Source organism: Herpailurus yagouaroundi, unplaced genomic scaffold (genome assembly GCF_014898765.1).
Source record: "Herpailurus yagouaroundi ecotype Mexico unplaced genomic scaffold, PumYag 203, whole genome shotgun sequence".
In the NCBI taxonomy this organism is placed as follows: Eukaryota; Metazoa; Chordata; class Mammalia; order Carnivora; family Felidae; genus Herpailurus; species Herpailurus yagouaroundi.
In genome coordinates, this window is record NW_024412434.1 from 20,232,766 (window position 1) to 20,258,813 (window position 26,048).

Consider the following 26,048-nt stretch of genomic DNA (forward strand, 5'->3'; position numbering starts at 1 on the left):
CTCCCTCTGCCCCTCCCCTGCTCATGCTCACTCGCTCGCTCTCTCTCTCAAAAATAAATAAACGTTAAAAAATTTTTTAAAAATGCAAGTAGATTCTACGCTCTGCAGGGCCAAAGTGGGGTGACCGGTGTGGCCACAGTACTTGCTGCTGTCCGGGTAGCCCTCCAGCATTTTGCCAGGAGGGCGTATGGATGCTCAGAGTGGTAACAGCTCGTTATAGGGCAAGACTTCAAACTCCGTAAAGAAAGATGAAGTTGTTTTTAGTCCCGTGGGACTTCTATTTGAAAAATACATCTGCATTTTGACACTAACTCAAATACTCCAATCCAGGACTGCCAGATAACTTAGTTTACTCTTAGGACAAAGACCAATCAGTGCTCCCTTTCAAACACCATTATTAGAGTGCCGTCAGTGTTTGGTGCCACCATTTATCACTGTGGCCTTCTTTTTATTTTTTTAATGGCTGCAATTGCCTTTTTTTTTTCCCCTCCCTTTTGGAACAGGCAAAAATTTTTCCATGAACATTAGCATCTCCATGCTTCAACCCACACAGTTCATCAGAGGGTGACCTAATAGATCAGCACTCTCTTAGAGCATAAGTAAAGTTGGATTTTGTTTAGTCAGTCAGAGCAGTATGAACTGGGCCATTGTTATATGCGCTCTCCATACAAATGGTCTTTTTTAGAAGTGCAACTTGCGATATGCTAGAATTATACCTTGGCTGCATGTACATGCAGCAACTGAACATGTCGTGTTAAAATGCACTTGATTGTGTTGCAAGGGAGGACTGTGTAGTGAGCCTAAGTCTTTCTTTGGAGGAATTAGCGGATTTCCTTCGCTTATGATCTTCTGACTTTCTGTTGGAAAGTAGAACAATGCCGGTGTCAGGGGGACGGGCTAACGTGGACAGACACGCGTTCTCATCCATATGTGCTGGGGCGCACTTTGTCCTTGGAAGAAAGCAGTTTTCCTTCGCCGGTCTGGCAAACGAAGTGTCATTGGTCATGGTGAATGCATCTTAGCGGAGGCTTTCTGGGCAATGGGAGATGATTATGTCAGCTCGCTTTTGCAGGCATTTACTCTCTCGCCTATAAGTGGGACAGCAGATGGCTGTCCCATGTTCTGGGTTGTCAGACCGTGATCTGACTCGTTGCCCTGGGGAATGGTCACTTCTGAACATGCAAACCAGGTCAGTGGTTTGGATTTCAAGTGACCGACTGACATTGACTGGCACAGAAATCAACATTCCGGATCCTGTAGGTGATGAGTTTCTGCTATTTAATGGTAACTTGGGTTGCTGGCTTTGAATACGCTCATTCTAATGAGACGACAGAAATAAAAGCATCTTCTAAGCAGAGCTACGTTGTAGAATCCAGTTTTAACTGCCTTCCCAAAACACGGCCTGCAGAGTGTGTGTGGGTTGCTATAGAAATGGCAGTTACCGAACCGCCTCTGATCATGTATGGTGTGTTTGTATCAGGCACTCAGGATCCCACTCATAACTGGCCTATAGCGGATTTGTCTCCGCTTCAGATGGCGAACGTTACTGCTAATGCTGCGCTCTTTGAACTAGTCCATTTAGGTGAGTCACAGCCAGCCCACCCTTGAAGGCGGGGCTTGATTTAAAATATAGATCTGGATGTTTTTCCACTTCATCGGTTTTTGGGGGAATAGGAAGGGATGGGAGCAATGCCCTGGTCCTGTCGTCCGAAGGGAGTGCTGTCAGGCCGAGGAACATGCACACAGTTGCCCGTGGGGAGAACGGATACACAGTGATCTCAGAACATGGCCATTTGTTTTTCAATGTTGCCTAGCAACTAAAAAAAAAAAAAAAACATTCGTGTGATATCAGTCCATTCCTAGGAATCATTAAGCCTTTTGTGTTTGTCACCACCCTCTAGCCCGGAAATGAGAATTTTCAGAAAATAATGCCATCACGTTAACATGAACCATATTGTAGTTGTGGTTCGGGGACCATATTTGTTTTAAAATACTATTCTTACAAACTTAATCTCCCTAAAGTGTCATTTTATATACAGAACTAGAACCTTCCATGCTTGCGTTTAACTGAAACAGTTTTTGGCAAGCTTTACAAATGACAGTTGCCCACTTTGTGGTCTTAGAGTGTGGTATAGATCAGTATGTTCCCCTGGAAAGGAAATGTGTCTTACCGTCGACTTCTCATTACCACTTAGGGAATATTCACATTGTGGATTATCTGGGGCAAATTTGTATCCTCCTGCCGGCTTCCCGAACACCTAGAAACCTTGGAGCCCCCGTGCTTTGCTGCCTCTTGGCCTGAGTTTTAAGCCATGGCATCTAACATGCTCATTCTAAGATCAGCCTAGGTGAAGAAGAGGAAGGTGGAGCTGCCATAATTTACTTCAAAACCAAATAATAATAAAAATTAATTGTAATGTTTATTTTTGAGAGAGAGAGAGAGTACAAGCAGGGGAGGGGCAGAGAGAGGGAGACACAGAATCCAAAGCAGGTTCCAGGCTCTGAGCTGTCAGTACAGAGCCCAATGCAGGGCTTGAACTTGAGAACCTCAAGATCATGACCTGAGTCGAATTCAGATGCCTAACCAACTGAGCCACCCAGGCGCCCCCAAACCAAATAATTTTAAAATGTCTTCTGTTTTCAGTTATCTCCACTGAAATGGATAATTAAAGGAAAAGGTGTGTGTGTTTTTTTTAGTTTATTTATTTTGAGAGAATGTGTGCATGAGCAGGGGCGGGGCAGAGAGAGCAAATCCGAAGCAGCCTCCACACTGTCAGCACAGAGGCTGATGTGGGGCTCAGTCCCACGAACCGTGAGATCGTAACCTGAGCCAAAACCAAGAGTCGGATGCTCGACCGACTGAGCCACCGAGGCACCCCAAAGGGAAAGGTATTTTTGATAGAAGACTACATTGGTAGTCTGGCATCTATCAGGAGTCAACAGGATATAGGCAGCATGAAGCCCAGCAGTTGAGACAGCTTGGACTTGGACACTGGTTCCTCCTAGTAACCAACTAAGTTACTAGCTGTGATGTTGAGCAAATCCGTTAACAGCCCATGAAATGGAAACAGCAACTGGTACTCAGCAAAGAGCTCTATGCACTTTCGCCATTATGATTATAATCATCGCGGCTGTCATGGGGCCCATATTTAGTTTGTGCATCTTGGGTGAAGCATGATAGAAGAAAGAAGGACAGGTACAGTGAAGTCCTAGCACCTTCAATATCCACTCTCAGCCAAGGCAGCGTGTAGCTGGTAGGCCGCAGGTATCCAACCTGATTGGCTGGTACCTCGTTTCCCGTTTCCACCAGTTGTTCCATGTTTTGAAGGGCATTGCTGTTTCCCTATTTCCAAATAACTCTTACAGTCCAGGATAGGTAATGCCTTTAGTTTGAGCAAAGCAAGAATAAGTCCCCTGGTGTGCCGGGCAAGTGTTTGCCTGGGAGCAAGGCGGCCCGCTGCCTGGTGCTGAACTTCAGCCCAGCCCTGCTCTTCCTTCTTGCAGTTCCACGCCCTGGGTCTTGACGGCAGCTCGTGTTGTCCCCACTTCACAGGTGAGGACACCGAGGAGGAGGGCTTGGGATGGACGAAGATCCCAATGTCCAGGCTTTCCTGAGTAAGATTCCAGGTTTTTCAAACTAGAACCTGTTGGCCCAGAGAGCTTCTCTTGGGGAATGGGAATTGCCCACAAGGATTTTAAAATCTGAGGCTTGGGTTTTGATGATAATGTTATACGACGTAACATGAAAAATACTCTGTGTCATCAGGATTCGGTACAGAATTTAAAGCCATCGGATACTCTCATTGCCTGGATGCACACTTATGAATAGACTGTTGGGTAGGATAGAATCATGGAGAGAAAACTGAACCGGGGCAGCTGTAGTACATCAAGGACCCCACCATATTAAGGAAAAGTAATTTCAAAGTATGTTGAAAGAGGAAAATTTCTTGGCAAGTTCAGCTAGAAAAAGGTGGCAGGAGAGTCGAATCGTAGGCACACCAACGCTCAAAAGAAGCCTCACCCTACGCTGTCATGTTCATGTTGCAAGTGATAAGTGCCCTTCGGTCATCAGGTACTACATTAAATTGCTGTTTTTATCTTAATTTTATTTTGAAATTTTACAGCCTGCTTCTATTTGTTTTATAAGCTTGTTTTGGTTTCATACTTCTATATGAGCTATACTGTTATATTAGGATATGTTTAACACATAATTTTTTTAAGTTTATTTATTTATTTTGAGAGAGATAGAGAGAGAGAGAGAGAGCATGCTCAGGCACAAGCTGGGGGAGGGCCAGAGAGAGAGGAGAGAGAGAATCCCAAGCAAGCTCCACACTGCCAGCACAGAGCTCAACGCAAGGCTCAAACTCACAAACCATGAGATCATGACCGGAGCCGAAATCAAGAGTTGGATGCATAACCAACTGAGCCCACCCAGGTGCCCCCCAACACATAATGACTTTTTAAACAAGTTGAACACATTGCATATGATTTATTTTTTTCCTCCTTCTATATTAATTTTGTACCTTGATCAGGTCTGGAAGTCATCAGAAGGAAAGATAGTCGAGGCCTGGTATGTAGGCAAAGCTTCCTCAGCATGCCACAGATTTAATCTTGGAAATATGTGCATTCCTGAGAACACCTTTTAGCTAGGTCATTTTACCTTTTAGAATAAAATTCTACTTCTTGTGGCTCTGCCCCTTGGGAAGTACCACCCTTGGACTGAGCAAGAGGGATGGCTGCTGTAAGCACCCCCCTGCCCACTTTAGAGGACCTCACTCTGGCCCCCATCCACCTGTGCCCTCTCCCCATGGGATAAGGTATCTACTGACCCAAAAGGATGTGGCCACCTGGAATCTGAGACCTCTTTCTAGGACACCCTCCAGGTAGCCTAGATCCCAGGGTTCCCTGCCCACACAGCCTAAGCTGATTTCCAGGCACTCTGCTCTATGCCCTTCTCCCAGGGCCAGACCTCTGCACCCATCTACACGTGCCATGTGCATACCCTCAGGCCAGAGGGTTGGCCAAGGAGTGCCTTCTGGCTGGGGCATGAGCTTGGACATGGAGTTGGGAGTCCACATCCATGGTCATGAGGCAGGGTGTGAGTTGGGAAGGGGTATAGGCCGCAGACCAACTCTCCTCGTGCTCTTTGTTCCAGCATGTACTCTTAAAAGCACTGAAGAATTCCACCTTCAGCCCTAGCCTTTAGGTCCTATAAAGTTACAGTTGGGGAGGTAGGACACGTTTATTTAACCACATAATCACTTGCTCCGTAACTTTTAAATATTTAGATATGTTGTAATGGACATCCATTTATACTCCTGTCTTGAGTTCTGCAAACGTTAGGGGTGAGCCTGTCCTTGGGAAAATCACTCGCTTCTCTGAGCCTAATGTCTGCAGCCTCAGATATAAGTTCTAGAATACCCACCTTTCAAGGTTGTAGAAGACTGAAAAGCGGTTATGTCCATAAAGCACCTAGCACATCACCAGGCATAGATGATGTACTTACTATGTTGATTCTTTTTGTCCCTTATCTTGAATCACCCTGTTAAAATTGTTTGTATCAGGGCGCCTGAGTGGCTCAGTCAGTTAAGCATCAGACTGCGGCTCAGGTCATGATCTCACAGCTCGTGAGTTCGAGCCCCATGTCGGGCTCTGTGCTGACAGCTCAGAGCCTGGAACCTGCTTCTGATTCTGTGTCTCCCTCTCTCTCTCTGCCCCTCCCCTGTTTGTGCTGTGTCTCTCTCGCTCTCTCAAAAATAAGTAAACATCAAAAAAATTTTTTAATATTTAAAATTGTTTGTATTTACACACGTGCACACGCATACACAGAACGCACGCATAGAACAAACCCAGCCTACACAGGATACGCGTCATTAGAGGTGTCTGCAGAAGCACCTTGCTCGCTCTGTGGTACGACGTGTAGATGGAGTTGTACATGGCAGGCCCAGTCATTTCAAGTGTGCAGTTTGAAGTGGGCCTCAATTGATGGGGAAGAAACATAGGATCATCTGGGGAAAGACTTTTCTTCTCCCACTCATTCTTAGCTGAGCGTATCCATTAACAAAGCAGGTATTGCCCTGAGGCAACGTTTTGCATCGCTTTCTCAAAGCAGCCCGGGAGGTGGGGAGCTACCAGCTTTCTTAATAAGAAAGAAGCCAAAACTCAGCACACTCAGCCCATGCACAGCATCCCAGGGAGCGCAGAAGGAGAGACGCAGAACATGATTTCCTTCGGACTTCAGATCCCTTCCTTTTCTAGTGTATCAGCTTTTTGTGCAATCCTGCTTCCATGCCAAGACTTGATGTGGCTTGCTAGAATAACGGACTAAATCTGGGAATGCAAAACACCCTGTTCCCAGGTGTGTTTGATTTGGCCCGTACAGTCGGTTTGGGGGCAGTTGTTTGTTTGCTGTGTTTTAATTTACTGCCAACATTTAAAACTGAAAGATTTCCCATGGAGTTGTTTCCTTGGCTTCTCTTTTTTTCAAGATTGAGCAGTCCATTCATTTTAGCAAATATCTATTGAACATCTTCTTTGTGCCATACTTACTCTGCTCCAGGCCCTTGGAATAAGGCAATGACGTACCAAGCAAGGGAAGGTCTCTATGGTTATGAAGCTTTTGTTCTAAATGGAGACAGTGAGCCAGTTTGCTTCATACGACCTAAGTACCGTAAGACTGTTCAGTAGGGTGATGTCAGAGAGGATGATTGCTGGTCAGAGCCTTTGGAGCAGTGACATTTGAGCTGAGATCCTGTAGACATCTAGGAGCCTAATGGAAATATCTTGGGGCGGGGGCAACATTCTGGGCAGAAAAAACGCAAAGGTCTTGAGGTCGGAATCAATTTGGCCACATTAGCAGCCGGTTCCGTGAGTGGCATTGCCTCTTCAGGCAAGGGCAAGACAGCATCTGTAGACGTTTGAATTTGCCAACTGGCATTCTGGCTGGTAGTCTGACAAGTGACTAGATTATTTTTTAAATGTGTAGAAATATTTCTGAAGTGGCTTTAAACACAGGCTGCCCAGGTGATGCACCATGGCAACATCATGGGAAACGCCATCGGGGGTTTCCTTGAAAGAATCATGATTTAGAGCTTTGCTACTCCAAGCGTGGTCTGCAGACGGGGAGCATGTTAGAACCGCAGACCCACTGAGTCAGAACCTGCATTTTAACAAGGCTTCCGATGTAACAGGCTCTTTAGCAAGCCCTGCTTGGGAACACCTTGCCGCATCTGTGAAGATGTTTGTAAACTTCTCTGTTATGCTCTCGTTCGTTTTGAGTGACTTTTCTAATGCTAGGGATTAGTGGCTGTGCCTTCTACGTCCTGGTCAGCTCCCCCAACCCAATCCCTTCTGACATATAATTGCAAGATGGATGTTGGATGTAGTGGATAATGAACAAAATTTCTCTCCATCCGGGCATAATTAGCCTATACTCTGATACAGAGGATCAGAATAGAAATAGCTACCTTCTAGGAATTTATACATACCTGTTATAAATCCAAAATTCTCTCATTAAGTTTTATTAATGCTATTATGTATCCTAATACTTCTGGCTACCTATTTAAGGCATAGAACTTTCTATAACTTTGCCAGAATCTTTATGGCTTCCCATTACTGCTCTTTTCTAAAAACTCAGTTCTGTAAGTCTTCTGATAGCCCAGCTAAAGCTTAAAGGAAAAAAGAAGAATCAGTTGCTTAGAGTTATTTTTAAGAATCTACTTCTCAAAAATTACCCTAAAAATACCCAGGGAACATGCTGTAGCTGAATACAGACTCATTTCTTGTTTTAATTTCTAATAATTCAGCATATCTCTCTGTCTTTATGCTTCAAACAGAAGGTCTTTGGTTATAGTGAGTTGCCGTTAATTTTATTCTTATTTAAATCAGTCCTGAAATGTACTTGCCTGAAGCCGTAAGAATCCAACCATCTGTACATAACTTTTGCTCTTCAGTTTGATTGCTTTCAACAAGAACAGTTGGATAATTGACTCCAGGTAAATACTTTGCTGTGTAATTAATGAGGACTGTATCCCCCTCACAAACTTCATGGAAAAATAATCCCAAAGAAGGAAACATAGCTACTCAAAGGCATGGGCTTGAATTTGGGAAAAAATGAGAAGGCTACTCCACAATATCATCAAAGTTTCTACTCCACTGGTAAATGTGACTTAGGGCCGATGGAGTTACACATTCTGACTTTAGTGAGTGATCCTGTCATAGTTTTGTAAAAGCATGCAGCAAAGTAGATGTTTGACCTTGATACTTCTATGCTATACGTAGAAAAGTATAGTAGAGGTGATAGCCTTAGATAATGCAAACAAAAGCCCTGAAAAGTAAGGGATTTGGATTCTAGAGAAATCCAGCATATTCGGGGATCAGGAAAGACCCTGTGATCAAAACTGGCAATAAAGGGGTGCCTGGGTGGCTCAGTCAGTTGAGCATCTGACTCTTGATTCCGGCTCAGGTCATGATCCCAGGGTTGTGGAGTCGAGCCCCACATCGGGCTCCACACTGAATGCGGAGCCTGCTTAAGATTCTCTCTCCCTCTTCCTTTGCCCTTCTTCCCCCCGCCCCTTGCATGTTCTCTCTCTCTAAAAATTAAAAAAAAAAAACAAACTAGCAATAAGCAGTGGCACTTGCTAGGGATCTGAAAGGTACCTACTTCTTAAGAAATTGTTCTCAAAAAAAAAAAAAAGGAAGAAAGAAAAAGAAGATTCTTCTGAGAAGAGCCAGTGCCCCCACCATGCTGAAGACTGTGGAAGAGCTACCACAGCTCAAGTGAGATGATTACTGGCCGCGGCCAGCAGCTGAGGGGCAAGACGGCCATGTGTTCCTACCAGGAACACATGTGACACAATCACGCTTGTGTCACACATACGTGTGTCTCACCTCTCACCATAAATGTTCCCAGATATCTCATGGTGAAAATGTAGGCGGAAGAGTATAAATAGCTATTTGGCAGCATGGATACTCAATACTCACCTTTTGACCAATAGAACTTCTCTGAGGTGGGTTTTCGGAGGGACTGTGGGATTTCTTCACGAGTGCCAGCTTACAGACCCGATAGAATTCACTCCGGTCTCTTTCAAGAGACACAGATCAATTAGAATATGTCAATTGACATATTCGTGCAATTGCACGAAGTAGAACACCCAACTACAAATACGTGACTGATGAGCCGTTTCTCGTTTCCACGACGAAAGCCACGTGAAACAGCCCCAGGATCGCTCCCAGGGCTGAAAGGTCTCGCCAGCGCCCTTCAGGCCCCACTGCTGTGCCGTCCTCGGGATGCCCAAGTTCACGCGGTGGCAGAGCTAGAATTCACATTCAGGGTTATGTTACGCTGGAGAAGCCGTCCGTGTGATCAGTTGGCCCTTTATATGCCTGGCTTTTCTTCTGCCCCCGGGTTCCAAGGTCTGACGCGGTGACAGTACCTCACCGTAAGTGCAATGACTTGTGTCCCTGTGCACTGCCTAATGCGCAAGGTGCCGGCTTCAACTCGTAACTAGTGAAGTTGTGGGCTTTCATTTGCAGTTTCCTTTGCAAAATCAGTAACGCTCCTAATATCAGGGCTTGATGCTTGTTTCCAAACGCTGAGATGAGTTAGCATGGCTGCTAGAATAGGGACTTGCGGGCAGAGGACAGTACACATAGCAGGCAAGGGGAGAGAGGGAAGTCTGAGCCCTACAGGTTGTATTCAAACAAGACGTGGTTTGAGCCCTTTTCTCGTGTTTCAGGGTTCTTTTCCCTTTTGATAGCCATTTGTTATACTTTTTAACTCACTTGCCTTTTTTTTTAATAATTATTTATTTTGAGAGAGAGAGAGAGAGAGAGAGCATAGGCACACATATGCATAGGGGAGGGGCAGAGAGAAAGGGAGAGAGAAAATCCCAAGCAGTCTCCTCACGACGTGGGGGCTCGTGAAATCATGACCTGAGCCGAAATCGAGAGTCAGACGTTCAACCAACTGAGCCACCCAGGCAGGCACCCTTTAACTCACTTTTCTTTATATTTTGCAAATAAAGACTGATTTCATTACTGCTTGGGAACATAGCAAGAAGGCACCCTGGGTGATTGCTAAGAGAGCCCATCAGATCTTACAGACGAGCGGAAGGCATGTCTTTTTCTGCCTGTCAATAACTGTGTGTAATAATCTTTGTGGTTAAGCATAGCTTCCAAATTAAGAACTCACCGTGCTTTACGCGCAGTGAACCTTGCCAGCTGAATACATAATGAACTCATTTTTTAAAGATTAGAATGACTTTTCAACAAAGTATTTATTCCTGAAAATATCTCTAAATCTTTTCTATTGTGCAAGGTTTAATTCTAGAAAATGATAATTCAGACAAAAACTGATCTGAGGGTGTAGTGTCGAAGGAAAGAAATACTGAACTTGGATTAGAACACCACTGTTGGATAATTGCTTCTGTTCCCCAGTCCCTCAAACTGCCTGTGGATGTTACTCGGATACGATTTTACTAAGGTGGGTCATGTAGTTCTGGATAGGAGACCGCCCCAGTATAGATGTTGGGGGTCTTGATGGTGAGGGAGAAGATCTGATAACAGAAACACTGATAGCATTTAGGAAGGGAGGGAAGAAGGAAAGGAAGCAGGAACCAGGAGGGAGGGAGAGACAACATGGGAGGGTGTATCTAATGTAGGAGCAAACAGGTACAGTCCTCAGCTGGGACCTAAGGGCATGATATATTTTTTTAAATTTAATGTTTATTTTTGAGAGAGAGAGACAGAGTGCAAGCAGGGGAGGGGCAGAGGGAGACACAGAATCTGAAGCAGGCTCCAGGCTCTGAGCTGTCAGCACAGTGTCCGACACGGGACTCGAACTCACAAACCATGAGATCATGACCTGAGCCAAATTCGGATGGGGCATCAATATTTGAGAAGCTAGCATTGTAGTTGATCGTGATCATGGCCCTGAGTTATTGTGAAAAATCAAAATTGTATTCAATTTTATTTTATTTTTTGAAATTGCCTATTGATTGATGTATTTAATGTTCAGCTACGAATACATATTATAGCATAAGCTGGCAATTAAAATGTATTTATTTATTTGGGGGGGAGGGGCAGAGAAAGGGGGAGACAGAGAATCCTAAGCAGGCTCCGCATTGTCAGCGAGAGCCCAATGCAGGGCTCCATCTCACGAACTGTGAGATCCCAACCTGAGCTGAAATTAAAGGTCGGACACTTAACCAACTGAGCCACCCAGGTGCCCCTTATATTCAATTTTATAAGGCAGGAGTAAATGGTACTTTTTTAGACTATTTGTAAAACTTTGATTTCAAATTTTGGGAAATGAAACCCAAGTTGTATAGAAGAAGAACTTCCAGGCCCTGTTCAGGAGATGTCCTGGGGTTGCCACGGTGGGCAGTGTCGGGGGGGAGGGGGGGGGAGGGAAGGGGGAGGGGTGGTGTTCTCTTCATCTTCATGCAGAAAGCTTATCTTCCATCTTTTATATATAAATTTCTGCATAAGATTTCATCAAAGGGAGAGAGTTCAAATACTTTAGAAAACTATTTGAAAACTACCGACCTAGAAGTTTCAGTAATGCAGAATTTCGTTCCTTGGTGATGCCAGAGGGGTTACTATATAAGTTTCACCCACAGAGTCCCCAGTGATTGACGTGCCACAGACCTCAGTCACAGCAGAGAGGCGCCCAGAGCTGCCAGCCTGCTCCCAACAGACCCACTTAACAGCTGGCCAGCTGCTCGGTGCATTAGCAGCTGTGTGTGGAGCAGGTGGCCGCCTGGCTGGGCCAGTGGGGTGGGACGGGAGAAATCCCAGGTGCCTGCCTGCACACCTTCACCAGGTGACCCGCCTTGACCCGGTGCATGTCCCAGCGGCTGTCTCAACTGCCCGCTTGTGAAGAGGATCCTGAGTCTAGCAAGGCCTCCACGGGAAGTGGTGGGAAGGGGCTGGAAGGAATAGGAGAAAGAGAAGCAGAGGCGTGAAGTGGGTCTAAGGAAGCAGCCGTGCTGGGCTGCTTTTGGGACATTAGAGGCTTCTCTGTGTCCGGACCACAGACGCTGCCCCATCCAGGAGGCAGGTGGGCAGGCTGGAGATCAGGCAGCTGGAGCTTTCCTCTGTCCACACCGCAGGAGCAACCCAGGCCCTCCGGTTCTGTCTGAGCAGCGCCTGAGACCCCCCGCCCAGACTGGCGGGATCCCCACCCTTGGCACCCTGGTCGCAGGTGCTGAGCTCCCGTGGCCTCATGGAACAGAAGAGACTTCACAGAGGTCTGTCTGCTCTGCCGTCCGGTATCCCCGGCTCCCGGCCGGCGAGCACAAGAATCTCTTCCCATGTGTGTTGGCTCCTCAGGTGGGGAGGTCGCCCTCATTCCGTGGCACCAGGATCTCACCCTAACGAGAAGCATATGCTCCAGTGCACAGCTCGGTAATTCTATTCCCCGCCGCTGACTTCCTCCCACCAAACACAGAAAGCTTGGAAATGGCTTTTGCCAATAACAGCATGACTGTTGAGTCCTGAGATAGTGTCACCCTTTAGTCACTGAAGACGTGTACGTTTTGCAGGCAATGTAGGCCAAAATAAATGCCTCTTTCCCCGCTGGCTTTGTTCCCTTACGTTTGAATTTCAGCACACTTCTGTAAGGATCCCTTTCCTGATGACCACACCCAGCTTTTCACAGAAGGTCATCCGACACGACTTTTTGGGTTGCCTGCTGGGTTTTTCACTCGTTCTCGAGTACTATTCAGCTGGTACGCCAAGGAGATTTCTTGGTGCTGAGAAGACAAAAGGAATATAGGACCCAGGCCCAAACTCACGGAGGCTACGGTCTGACAGAGGAGGCCAGATGTTGGCGACTGAGGCAACGTGTGATTTGGAAAAGAGATGCAGTGACACGTGTCCCAGGAGGACGAGGACAAGGAAGATCCTTGAGTTCCGGAGGGACTCGGGATAAGCACATGACGTGACTTGAATCTTGAAAGATGGGTAGATTTCTGGAAGAGAGAAAAACCGTGTGAGGGGCGCCTGGGTGGCTCAGTCAGTTAAGCGTCCGACTCTTGATTTCGGCTCATGATCTCACGGTTCTTGAGTTTGAGCCCCGCCTCGGGCTCCGTGCTTACAGGGAGGAGTCTGCTTGGATCCTCTGTCTTCCTCTCACCACCCCTCCCCCTCCTCTCAAATACAAATAAGTGTTGAAAGGAAGAAAGACCTTGTGAGATTAGAGCCGCAGTTGCCAGCAAAGCCACAGACTTGGGTGAAGTGCATACTGCGTGCTGGTGTTTGAGGAGCTCAGGGGCTGCGGGGATGGGGGAGGGGCGGGTGGGGAGGAGAGTTCTGACCACACCGTGCCTCCATTTACAGGGCCCAGTGGCCTCCATTTCTTTCTTCTTTTTTATTAAGTTCTTTATGTTAATTCCAGTTAGTTAACACACAGTGTCACATTCGTTTCTGGTGTACGATATGGCGATTCAGCACTTCCATACGTCACCCAGCGCCTGTCATGACAAGTGCACTCCTTAATCCCCATTACCTATTTAACCCATCCCCCCACCCACCTCCCCTCTGGTAACCAGCAGTTTATTCTCTATGTAAGAGTCTGTTTCTTGGGGCGCCTGGGTGGCTCAGTTGAGCGTCTGATTCTTGATTTTGCTCAGGTCATGATCCCAGCGTCATGAGATCGAGCCCTGTGTCTGGCTCTGCACTCCGTGTGGAGGCTCTTAAGAGTCTCTCTCTCTCCCCCTCTGTCCCTCTCCCCTGTTCATGCGCTCTCTCGCTCTCTCTCTCTAAAATAAAATGAGGAAGAAAAAAAGAATCTGTTTCGTGCTTTGTCTCTTCCTCTCTTTTTTCCTTTGTTCATTTGTTTTGGTTCTTCAATTCCACATGTGAGTGAAATCATATGATATTTGTCTTTTTCGGACTGCCTTATTTCACTTAGCATGATACTGTCTGGCTCCATCCACGTTGTTGCAAATGGCAAGATTTCAGTCTTTTTTATGGCTGAGTAATATTCCATTGTGTATGTATCACTTCCTCTTTATCCATTCATCTGTTGATGGACAGTTGGGCTGCTTCCACACCTTGCCTGTTGTAAATAATGCTGCAATAAACAGGGGTGTGTGTATCATTTGAAATAATGTTTTTCTGTTTGGGGAGTAAATATCCCAGTAGTGCAACTACTGGATCTTAGAGTAGTTCTATTGTTAACTTTTTGAGAAACCTCCGTACCATTTTTAACGGCCCTAGAAGCCCTTCCCAGCCCTTCCCGGGCAGACAGCAAACTCCTTTCCAGCCCATCCCTTATGCCCCGCCAACCCAACCCCCACCTGCACCCCATCCAAAGCATCCTCCAAGCCCACTACCCTGTGTGCCTTCCTGCACACACTGTTTCCTCCTCCTCCTCCTCCTCCTCCTCCTCCTCCTCCTCCTCCTGCCCTCCTCACCCCTACCCCCAGCTGCCAATTCTTCGAAACTTGACTCATCCAGAAGCCTTCTCTACCCTCCCTGTGCTCCCAAAGCATGTTCTCCAGTCACCGGCCTTGCTGGCTGTGGCCATCGTCACCACCACCGCTGCCAGGCCGGGGCCCTCCGGGCTGGACTGGGGGTGGGGTATAGCTCGAAGGGATTTTAGAAGCGTTTCTGCAGTTGATGTGCTTGTGTTGGAGAAGGCAGAAGCAACTTCGCAGTCGAGTTAGGCGGTTTGAAGGAGCAGCAATCAGGACCCGTGAGCTTCAGGTCCTTCCACGTGGGTCCCTTCAGCCTGACGTGGTATCCACTCCATCTGAAGAGCAGCAGTGACTCAAGAACCCCACCTGGGGAAAACCGCAGACCAAAGAGTGCACGCCACCTCCTGGCTGAGGTGGAGATCCTGGCGGGGCCGTGTTGTGGGGACAGCCAGGGGAGTGGGGTGGGGTGTGGAAGTCAGGGCAGGGGCCCAGCAGCGTGGGATCCCCAAGCGGAAAACCGGAACTGGTCACCAACAGCCGGCTCTCTACCTTCAGAGAAGCTTTCTTACCAAATAGGGAAAGTCTTTAGCTGAATGTGTCAAATGTCCTATGTTTTCCATTTCCTCAGCAGCTCTTGTTAAAAAACAAAATTCAGCAGAGTAAATTTGAATACCTAATTGACTTTATTAAATGATTCATGAATCAGGCAGCATCCCATCTAGCAAGTAGAGGGGAGGTCTGCTGAGCTAAACAAGAGAAAGGTTTTTAAAAGCAGGGAGAGGGGCGGGGGCGCCTGGGCGGCTCAGTCGGTGAAGCCTCCGACTTCAGCTCAGATCATGATCTCACAGTCTGTGGGTTCAAGCCCCACGTCAGGCTCTGTGCTGACAGCTGAGCCTGCTTCTGTTTCTGTGTCTCCCTTTCTCTCTGCCCCTACCCCACTCATGCTCTGTCTCTCTCTCTCTCTCTCTCAAAAATAATAAACATTAAAAAAAACTTTTTTAAAAGCAGGGAGAAGGGCATAAATAAAAGAAGAATGGATTTTACTAGCAAGGAATGCATTGTTTGGGCAGGGTTGCCCTCCGAAGGGGAACAGAAGGGGTCAATTAGTAAATTCCCTGGTACTGACCAGGAAATTCATGTTGTCTGGTTAAAGGTTACGTGCTGTGCAATTGAAACTGCAGTTAGTTTGGGTGTCCAGTCTCGGTGTACCGACTGGGGGCCTTCCCCTAAGTGACACCATTTGGGGCCTTTGGTTTTGTTTGTAACGCTCTGTAGAACGGAGCGATGCTCTAAGTAACTAAATCATCTCTGGGCTGGGTGTTCTTCAGCAAATGAATCAGAACTGGGCATCCTTATCCTCACACTCACTTTAGAAACTTTCCCATTTGTATTCCTCTTGTCTAATGGGAATGGAAATCATCTCCAGCCGTGATGCAGCCTGTCGCTTGGGAAGGTCAGACAGTGCAAGGCGCCTCCTGACGCCTAGCCTCTCCCTTCTTCCTCCTTTGTTTGACGTCTGAGCAGGGGAGGAGGTGAGCAAGATTGGAGGCTTTGCCACCGGCTCCTTTCCACCCACTGCATTTCAGTGTTGCTATGGCAACTGGTAGGTCGTAGAAGCACCGCCAAATATTGTTTCCTTCGTCAACGGAGAACAATCCACCGTTGCCACCTCAGTGACGTGTGTGCACGGGAAGGGCAAGGATTTGGGGACCAGAGGGGAGAATGGTTGGTGCACGGTTGGTGCATTTAGGCCTCGAGTGGACACAGTTACACACAAGGCCATTTCAGGTAGTGGGGATTATGGGAGCAGGCCGAGCGGTGGAGTGCGTGGGCCTCGAGGCAGGAGGAGCCCTGCGAAGCAATTTGTCTGAGGTGTCTACACTGGTGGGCTGGGCGGGTGCCTGTCCTGCTGGGGGGCCTGGCCAGCACTCTCCATTTGTCTTCTGCTGCCAGCCGCCATCACGGGCCTCAAAGCAAGGCGCTCGGAGGGTGGGCCAGGCAACAGGTCTGTGTCTGGAAAACTTAAGTGAAAACGTCACGAACTGTTGGGACAGTTTATAGAAGAATGCAACAGGGTAGATCAGATCCTGCCCTGAGGACAGAGAGACAGGCGTAGGTCTGCTCCTGCTCTGCTCTCTACCCCTGAGGGCCCTTAGAAGAGTTCCGTACCTCCCCAGTCTCTCCAGTCCTTGTCCAAAAAGAAAACGAGTCCTACTGTGTGGCGGTGCTGTGAGAATTATAACGTGTATAAGACGCATCTGCTGTGACCAGCCTGTACGTAAGAGGTGCTCATTAACGTTAACTACCAATTAATAACTGAAAGACAGTTCAGACCTGGACATATCTGGTGTTTCCCAGCATCAGAAGCAACTGGAAACTTTTTAAAATACTCACCTAAGCCAGGTTTACTAGGCTAGAGCTTGCAAAAATAAGACCAAGAAGTCTATATATTTTTTTAAACTTTCCTAAGTAATTCTGATGCAACCAAGTGTATAATCTGGGATAGGAAATTTGCTTATTGGCTTGAGAAAGAAGAGTAGAAACGGTTCTGGATTTCTCCCCACCTCCTTCTTTCCACTCCTCCCAACGCTTACCTTGCTACCTTTCTTCTACTTCTAAACTCCAAAGCTTTTGGGTAGAATTATCTGAGTTTGGAAGCAGGGATGTTTGAGAAAGTGGTTGAAAATAAATTAATCAGAAAAGCAAGAAAAAATCAAAGTTTTCCTCACCCCTGAAAGAAGTTGAAAAGAATCTATGGAAAGGTGTATGCAGTCCCTAGATGACATCTGGACCGTCTTGGCTACCTACTGTGTTACAAAGATGACATTTAAGGTACAATATGTGTAAGCCCTAAATAGGGGTGTAGTGTGTGTCCAGCTCAAGTTTTTTCTGCACCCCACAGGAACGTGGCTGAAGAGTGGTCTGGGCCTCGTGCACCAGGAAGGTAGCCAGCGGACGTGGACGTACATTGCCCCTCAGCTGGGGTACTGGGTGGCAGCCATGTCTCCTCCCAACCCAGGTAACACGAAGCCAGCACCTGCGATGATGGGCGTTGAGTTCTTTGAGGGTTCAGGCTAAGTATGCTTTGGAAAATTACTTCAGCAGCGAGACCTCATCTTACTCAAAAATGGTAGAAAGGGGCGCCTGGCCAGCTCAATGGGTAGAGCATGTGACACTTGATCTGAGGGCCATGAGTTCGAGCCCCACGTTGGGTGTAGAGATTACTTAAAAAAAAAAATGGTTAAAAGTCTGAAAATCAAATGATGAAACTAAGGTATTGTGTGGGGGTGGGGGAGTTCTGGTTGTGACTCTCCCGTCTAGGATAACAATAATGCACAGAACATACTCCTGTCTTGTATCTGTTTTGCTCAGACAGCTGCCATAGGGAATTCCTAATCTAAAGCCCATGGGGGCGGTTTAGACCTCCTCCCTAATTCCTGAAACAGCTGTGGCCTGTTGTAAGAGAACATGTGGGGAAGGGCACTCCTTAGACAGGCTAACACAGTCACCACTGGAGCTTTCTTGGGGCAAAAAGCTTGTTTTGGCCTTTCCTGAAGGTTCAGAAACAAACCAGTTTGCTTTGTGTCTAAAACAATAATCATCTCTACTTAGGATACGTGAATTAACTCATACTTTTTAAAGCATGACTTAAAAAAAAGTTTTAACCTATATGCCCTAATTTATCCCAAGGAACATTCTAGAATTGTTTCTTAAAATAGTCATCTTCAGAGAATTCTTTCCAGTCATGGCTTCTGTCACTCAAAATGCCTTTAGAATCTGTATCACTGGGACTGCCTTCATTAGTGAAACGTTTTCATTGGTGGCAAATCTTTATGCTCCAAGGGTCCCTTTGATTCTTGTTAGACGCTTCTAAAAGTCATGCACATCCTAGTCTGGTGAGTAAAGTAGGTAATTGAGCCAGGTCAGAAATATGCTATGATTAAAAGCTGTCTCTCATCACGAAGGCAGTTCCAAAATGGGAGTCCAAGATATTTTAGCAGTGGAATTGTCACTGGAATGACACTCACATTCCCATAGTAGCGGATTTGATGGAGGTGCTGAGAAATTGGCCCCAGACTGAGAAAATATTGATTTCCCATTTCACAAAGGGAATTCTGTGTTTCCCTTTGTGATAGCATTCTTGTAGCAATATAGGCACGAACCAGGTACAAAAATGCCCCAGGCTCCAAATCACAAATATCTAGAATATGAGTAAGAGTAGAGAAGGAAAGAAAAGAAATTCCTGAAGTACCCAAGTAGAGGCCATAAAGCCCATGCATTACAGTTAACTTTCATTTTAGATATATTTCGGGGGCACATGGGTGGCTCAGTCGGTTGAGCACCGACTTGGCTCAGGTCATGATCTCACGGTTCGTGGGCTCAAGCCCCACGTCAGGTTCTGTGCTGACAGCTCAGAGCCTGGAGCCTGCTTCGGATTCTGTGTCTCCCTCTCTCTCTGTCGCTCCCCCTCTCGCATTCTGTCTCTGTCAAAAATTAATAAACATTACAAAAAATTTAGATATCTTTCAGACAACTGTGATTCTCAGTTTGCCCATCATGCCACAGATTAATAGATGCTTTGTAAAGAGGGGAGAAAGAACGGCTTGGTATAGGTCTGCCAACCCTTCCGAGCAGTGAAGGAAGAGACAAAAATCTATAAAGAGCATATATGACAGAGCCCTGATGGCATTTAATGTACAGACACATATATTAGTAACCTCACAGCCATCCCCTTTATTAAAACAAATTACAAAGATGCTGTGCCTTCATGAGCCCAAAACCAACAAGAAAATAGTTAGGGTTTCTTCTTTCATTCTCCAGTTAAGAAGGAAATTGAGTACAGCTGTAAATTTTATAGAGTGTTCCATTGGCAGAAGTTAAGATAATAACATTTTAAGTACTTAAAGGACAGAACTTGAATTATTTGGAAATGATTTTTATGTGTACCCCGGATTTTTGGTGATTCCTGCCAAGGCATTGCCTAGGTCCATGGGGGTTGTCTCTGGGTAAAAAAAAAAAAAAAAAAAAAAAAAAAAATGGTTTCTCTGAATGATGAATGGAGTATACAGTTGTCAATTGTTTTTCCAACTTTGGGGCATATTAACTCCACACTCCCCCACTGAAGTGAATTATGTTTGGCAGAGAATGGTGTTAGCTTTTTCAGCTTAAGTCATGTCACAATTTTCAAAAATTAGTAAACCTATTTGGGTTTACCTAGCTCTTAAGTGGTCTGCTTCCAAAGATTTTTGAAGAAATCTGTCCCTTAAGATATTGAGAATCAGTAAGTAAATGGGTACCTGTGGTATGTAGTAATTATAACCATGCTAATCTGACATAACATAAAACCACACCCCTTCCTTCAATGCTTGGACACCAGTATGTCCCCAAATGTTATAAATAGGGGAGATTTTTGTTGTTGTTGTCGATCTGTTGTCAGTGCATTAAGATAGATTCTTATTAGTATTGAACATAAACTTTGCCTTGGGATTCTTAACATTGAAATATTAAAGAAATTATATTAATTTCTTTAAATTAAAAAGAAAATATATTTATCTCTGATACTTTGTAAATTCTGAAGGAGGTCTGTGGCCACATACGGTTAGCAATTTTGAAGAGGCATTGTAGAGGAAGACTTTATTTTTACAAATGGAAGGCGTTTTAGAAACACTTGAAAGACCATAATAAGCTGTGGACTTTTTTTTTTATAGCCGATTTTATATCATATTTTTAACTGTTCATTTAAGCAAAGGGCTCTCCACATAGTAATAATTATCCAGGGAAAGTGAGAATAAAATCTTGTGGGTTTTTTTTTTTTTTTCTCCTGCAGTATAAAATCCCCAGATATTCAAGCCATCTCTCGTCTAAGAGTCTCTCTCATTATGTTATCATGCATCCATTTTCTTGTATTAAAAGATCATGTATTTAGAATGCTGAACCTGCTGCAAGTGCAGCTCTCTTCTGGGCTAAGGAGGGACCCTTAGCACCACATGGAGTTTTGGGTGTTCACGCTGCTCCCGGCCACAGCTGCTCCGGTGACAGTGACGGTCGTGATAATCCCTTGTCATTGAGAGAAATTACAGTGATCTGTAAGCACATCATCCAAAGGGTGTTTGCCTCTGGCCCCTGCTCCGCACCCCAGCCAGGAAGAGGAAGAACATACCTCTCAGCTAATTATCCCTCTTATCCCTTCAAGGTTTTCTGCAATCTAAAATGCCCTTTTCTGACCTTCTAGGTCCCGTTGCCACACAGGACATTACCACGTATCACACGGTGTTTCTTTTGGCCATTTTAGGAGGGATGGCTTTCATACTTTTGGTTCTGCTGTGTCTCCTTTTATATTATTGCAGGTAAAGTTTTACCTTTTTGGCAATATCTTTTTTAATTTGGAATTTCTTGTGCAGGCATTGATATTGAGGTCTTTTTTTTTTTTCTTTTTCTGAATCAAGGTCCTTTTTTTCTCATGAAAAAAATCTCTAAGAACTAAAACATTTGTCCTTAAAGTTGCAAACAAATGAACAGGATGTGGGGGGCATGCTGTTTATGAGGTTGCTCACAAGGGGAGTTCTTATTTCTTTCTTTTTTTTTAAGTTTGACGGTTGTCATGATTCGTTCAGAATATTCCTAAACACTGATTAAGAGACGATATTCTCAAGGACAAAGCAGAACTAAAATTCTTTATTTTGATGCCTCGTCTTTTCGGTTTGTGAGAATGTTTGCTGTCGACTCTTGGGTAACCGCTTTTGAACGAATAACTCGGCTGTACGTCTAAAACCCTGAAGGTGAAATCTGCAGATTGCGCTGCTCTGAATCAAAATAAGGCTGCGGGTGTGGGGTGAGAAGGCTTCTGGCTGCTGAGTAGTTGTTTTGTTTCTTCCTGTGGAAATTGAGAATTAGGATCTTGCTTGGAACCTTCTACCACTATGAGAATCTTTAACCGTTGGGTTTGGATTTTTATCTTTGATCGCAGGCGGAAATGCTTGAAACCTCGTCAGCACCACAGAAAACTCCAACTTCCGACGGCCCTCGAGAGCTCCAAAAGAGATCAGTCAACTTCCATGTCTCACATCAACTTGCTGTTTTCACGTCGGGAGTCAGAATTCCCCGGCCCGCTCTCTGTCACCGGCCACGGCCGCCCGGACGCCCCTGGGCCAAAGGAGCTGATGAGCGGGGTCCATTTAGAAATGATGTCTTCCAACGGAGAAGCAGACATGCACACCCCCATGCTAAAGCTTTCCTACAGCACCTCGCAAGAGTTCAGCTCGCGGGAGGAACTTCTCTCCCACAAGGAAGAGGACAAAAGCCAAATCTCCTTCGATAACCTGACACCAAGTGGGACATTGGGAAAAGAGTATCGTAAGTCCGTGGAGATTTTCCCCTTAAAGTCCAGGAAACCTGTGGAAAGAGAAGGCCGTGAGTCCCCTGGCAACAGCGAGTACAGGAGGAGCTACAATGCCATGCTCTCGCAGCCCCTGTTTGAAAAGCAAGACAGAGACAGCCAGGCCTCCGCTAACCATATTTCCACGGGAAGCAAACTCACCATTCAGGAACACATGTACCCTACGCCTTCATCTCCCGAAAAGGAACAGCTGCTGGACCGCAGGCCTACTGAGTGTATGATGTCCCGGTCAGTGGACCACCTGGAGAGACCCACGTCCTTTCCGCGGCCCGGCCAGTTGATCTGCTGTAGTTCCGTTGACCAGGTGAACGACAGCGTTTACAGAAAGGTATTACCTGCCTTGGTCATCCCCGCGCACTATATGAAACTCCCCGGGGACCACTCCTATGTGGGCCAGCCCCTGGTCGTTCCAGCCGACCAGCAGCTGGAGATCGAAAGACTGCAGGCTGAGCTCTCCAGCCCTCACGCGGGGATCTTCCCGCACCCCTCCTCCCAGATCCAAGCGCAGCCTCTGTCCTGCCAGGCCATCTCCCAGCAGCACTTGCAGGATGCAGGCGCCCGGGAGTGGACCCCGCAAGGCGCGTCCATGTCAGAGTCCCTCTCCATCCCGGCCTCCCTGAACGATGCGGCCTTGGCTCAGATGAACAGCGAGGTCCAGCTCCTGACTGAGAAGGCTCTGATGGAACTTGGGGGTGGGAAGCCGCTCCCACACCCCCGGGCGTGGTTCGTCTCCCTGGACGGCAGGTCCAATGCGCACGTTAGACATTCCTACATTGATCTCCAAAGAGCCGGAAGGAACGGAAGCAATGATGCCAGTTTGGATTCTGGCGTGGATATGAATGAACCAAAATCTGCCCGGAAGGGAAGAGGAGACCCCTTGTCCCTCGCACAGAACCACCCGGCCGTCCAGGAGCATCCGCAGAAAGAGCCGCGGGCCGCGGACAGCACCTCCTACACGCAGCTCGTGTACCTGGACGACATGGACCAAAGCGGCAGCGAGTGCGGCACCACCGTCTGTACCCCCGAGGACAGTGCCCTGCGCTGCTTGTTGGATGGCTCCGGCCGGAGAAGCGGCGGCCAGCTGCCCAGCCTGCAGGAGGAGACGACAAAACGAACTTCGGACGTCCCCCCGGAGCCGCTAGCCAGCCCGGAGCAGAGGAGATCGACCCAGGAGGACGACGAAGAGGAAGACGAGGAGGACCAAGGAGAGGACAAGAAGAGCCCCTGGCAGAAGCGGGAAGAGAGACCCCTGATGGCGTTTAACATGAAGTGAGCTGTCACAGCGCCACCCGTCGGCGGAACATAATAAAAATTGCCAAAAATTCTTTTCTTAGGGAAGCGTTTACTTGTTCGTGGAGGAGGTGGAGCAGCGGCAGCCGTGGAAGCGGACTTAAGCTGCATCACGGTTCACTGTGTACATGTTAGAACGGAATTAAAGTTACCGGATGATGTTCGTGGACGCCTCACCGCCAGGGAGATGGCTGAACAGGAGTGTCTGAATGTGGCTCCTGCGTCTGGGACGCGCCTCCCCCCCCTCCCCCCCACCCCCACCCCCACCCCCACCCCCACCCCCATCCCAGGACACTGAGAAACCACGAGTGATGTCGCTCAGCTCTGCTGATAACCTCAGTTCTCCCTCAGATTCTAGGAACAGATGAGACTCTTTTCACATTGCTTGAATCCATTTTATCACGATAATGCTCCTGTGACGTTATTATTGGGAAATTAGAGTAGCACTTAGTGTCTCGAGGTATGCGTTATCTCAAAGGAAAGCTATGCACCGCTGCTTCGTGCTCTTGGTTTGCTTAGGTGTTTTTGCTTTGGTTAGCTTTCGTTTCGGGTTTGCTTTAGAAAACACACACACACACACACACACACACAACTTGGTTGTGAAAGATTTTATTTGTTGGTTTTCATCTGTTCTGCTTCTCGACGGTTTATTTCGGTGTCTCTTTTCGCGAACTCCTGAGTGTCATCTCTTAAACAAGCCTTTTAATGAAATCGTACTGAAGTTTATCAGCTGAGAGCCCTTCAATTCTGGTCCCATTAACTCCAAGTGCCTTTTTTACAGTGACAACAGCAGTCCCCTCACCTTTTCTTCTTGTTGTTGTTTTGTTTTTTTCCTTAACTCCTTTCATTGAACTGCCTGGATTTTATAAAGTTATTAAATGATACCCCTTTTCTTTAAGCTGCATGCTGCCAAATGCCCGTTTCTGCTCCGAATTCTCATTTCAACGCAGTGTTCTCTCTAGTGCCCATGTGTGACGTGAATTCTGTTGAGCTAAGGTAGACTAGAGGACACTCTAGAGATCCCCTGCCCTCCTCCGTCCCTTTGGCCACTAGCCACCATTATGGTTTCATTGGCTGTTTGTATATACGGTTATGTATTAACTCGGGAATCCTATGGGCTGACCTTGCTCACCAGACACAGAGTATGGACTGAGCAAGTGAATGTGACTATTACAGAAATCGTATGTACTATCCAAAAGTGCCAGAATGACTCTTCTGTGCATTCTCCTTAAAGAGCTGCTTGGTTATCCACAAATGAAAATTCAAAATAAATGCTGAAGAAAAAAAAAAACCAAACTATCTTGTGGTCCTTTTCATTCACTCTGAGCCACTATTTGTTTCGGAGTCGCTATTACGAATTTGCTCTTTGTTCCTCGGCAGTCTGGTATGCTGGTTGTTGGACTTCTGTTCAAAGACTCCAGAGTAGACACCTAGGAACTTACACCGAGGTTAAATCCCACCTTATGTTTATTTAGTTTATTCAAGACCACAAGGCGACATTCTCTTGTGTTTCAGATAGGGAGAAATGCCTGCACATTACAAAAAACTCGTGTGTTCTTTGATGTTCAGCGTTGATCCACTTGGAATCGCTACAAAAAGTTTCATTAAAATGACTAGAACCATCCCAGCTGCGTGAAACTATTAGTCACAATCAGTAATGGAGACACCAGAGCAGAGCGGAGCAGAGAACACAGTAAGCTAGCTATGTATTCAGTAACAGCTTCATTACAAAATCTTATTTGCGAATTCCATGTGGACAGAGAACCAACCAAGTTGATTTTTATCACTTTAATTCTCAAATGTTGATACATTTTGCTTTTCAAGGGGAAAAAAAAGTTGAAATTCCCTGAAGCGTTGGGGCATTTAAATGGATGGGATTCTGGGGCACCTAGGTGGCTCAGTTGGTTAAGCGCCAGACTGTTGATTTCGGCTCAGGTCCTGATCTCCGGATTTGTGAGATCACACCGTACATCGGGCTCTGGACTGATAGCGCGGTGCCTGCTTGAGATTCTCTCCCCACCCCTCTGCCTCTTAAATAGATAAACTTAAGTAATAATAAAATAATAATAAATACATAAATGGGAGTCTGTGGTTTCACAATGAGGGACTGTTACGTTGACGGTAAACATTCTCACCAGTAGGTGGCAGGTGAGCCCATGCAGACTTCACTAATAAAGGCCAGTTGTCAATTGCCTCCCAAAGGAAAAGTAAGTGGCTCTCCAAGAAATACCCCAGGGCAGACATAGATGACTGGGAGACTCTCGGCCCTCTCCAGCCCTGCCGAAGGTTGCTGCCAATGCAATCGTCTTTTTAAAGCATCAGTTTCCAGAAAAGCCTCATTTACCATGTGTATTACCTGTGAAAAGTAGGTAACACGTTTGGAGGGAGAGGGGCTTTTCTGCCGCTTTATTAGGCAGGACATACCTGGGTTGGCCCTGGTTATGGAAAGTATGCAGCAGCCAGCAGTGGTCACATTATGTGCCTAAGAGGACAAGGCAGTGGGTGGGTTTGCCAGAAGAAAACTGGTTCTGCCAGAGGTGACTCTTAACTCGTTTTACCCTTGTCTGAAAAGAGGCTCAGAGGATAATGTTTTTTGCTCAGGGCACCCGTACTGATTACCAGACTGGAACTGTCTAGACAGAGCACAGTGACTATGGATTTAAACATTTCATTTATGTTCTTTCTAGCCTGGTAAGAGTAATAAAACACATCTCATTATTAGGAACCAATTGTATTGTCTGAAGAACTAAAGCCAGCAAAGGCACCTTGCTTATGCCACCTAGTGGTGAGCTTTCATCTGCCTGTTGAGGAGACCAGACAGACCGCTGTCCAGGGCCACCTCTGGGAACGTGGCGTGGGTGTGTGTCCACAGGAATGGCTCGGACACTGGTTCTGCCCTCCAGACAAGGTGAGGAGATGGGGACGGATGTTTGTTGAGT

The 26,048-nt window shown here is 46.5% G+C and overlaps 1 protein-coding gene across 1 annotated transcript in view; it reads left to right on the plus strand.

Moving 5' to 3' along the window:
- Nucleotides 1–24,399, plus strand: part of FAM171A1 (family with sequence similarity 171 member A1) — a 103,368-nt gene extending 78,969 nt beyond the window's left edge. The window contains exons 6-8 of the mRNA XM_040451329.1: nt 17,326–17,442; nt 20,656–20,770; nt 21,391–24,399. Of these exons, the coding sequence (XP_040307263.1) occupies nt 17,326–17,442; nt 20,656–20,770; nt 21,391–23,092 (1,934 nt within the window). The 3' untranslated portion in view covers nt 23,093–24,399. The remainder of the gene's footprint in view (nt 1–17,325; nt 17,443–20,655; nt 20,771–21,390) is intronic.
- Nucleotides 24,400–26,048: the final 1,649 nt, after the last annotated feature.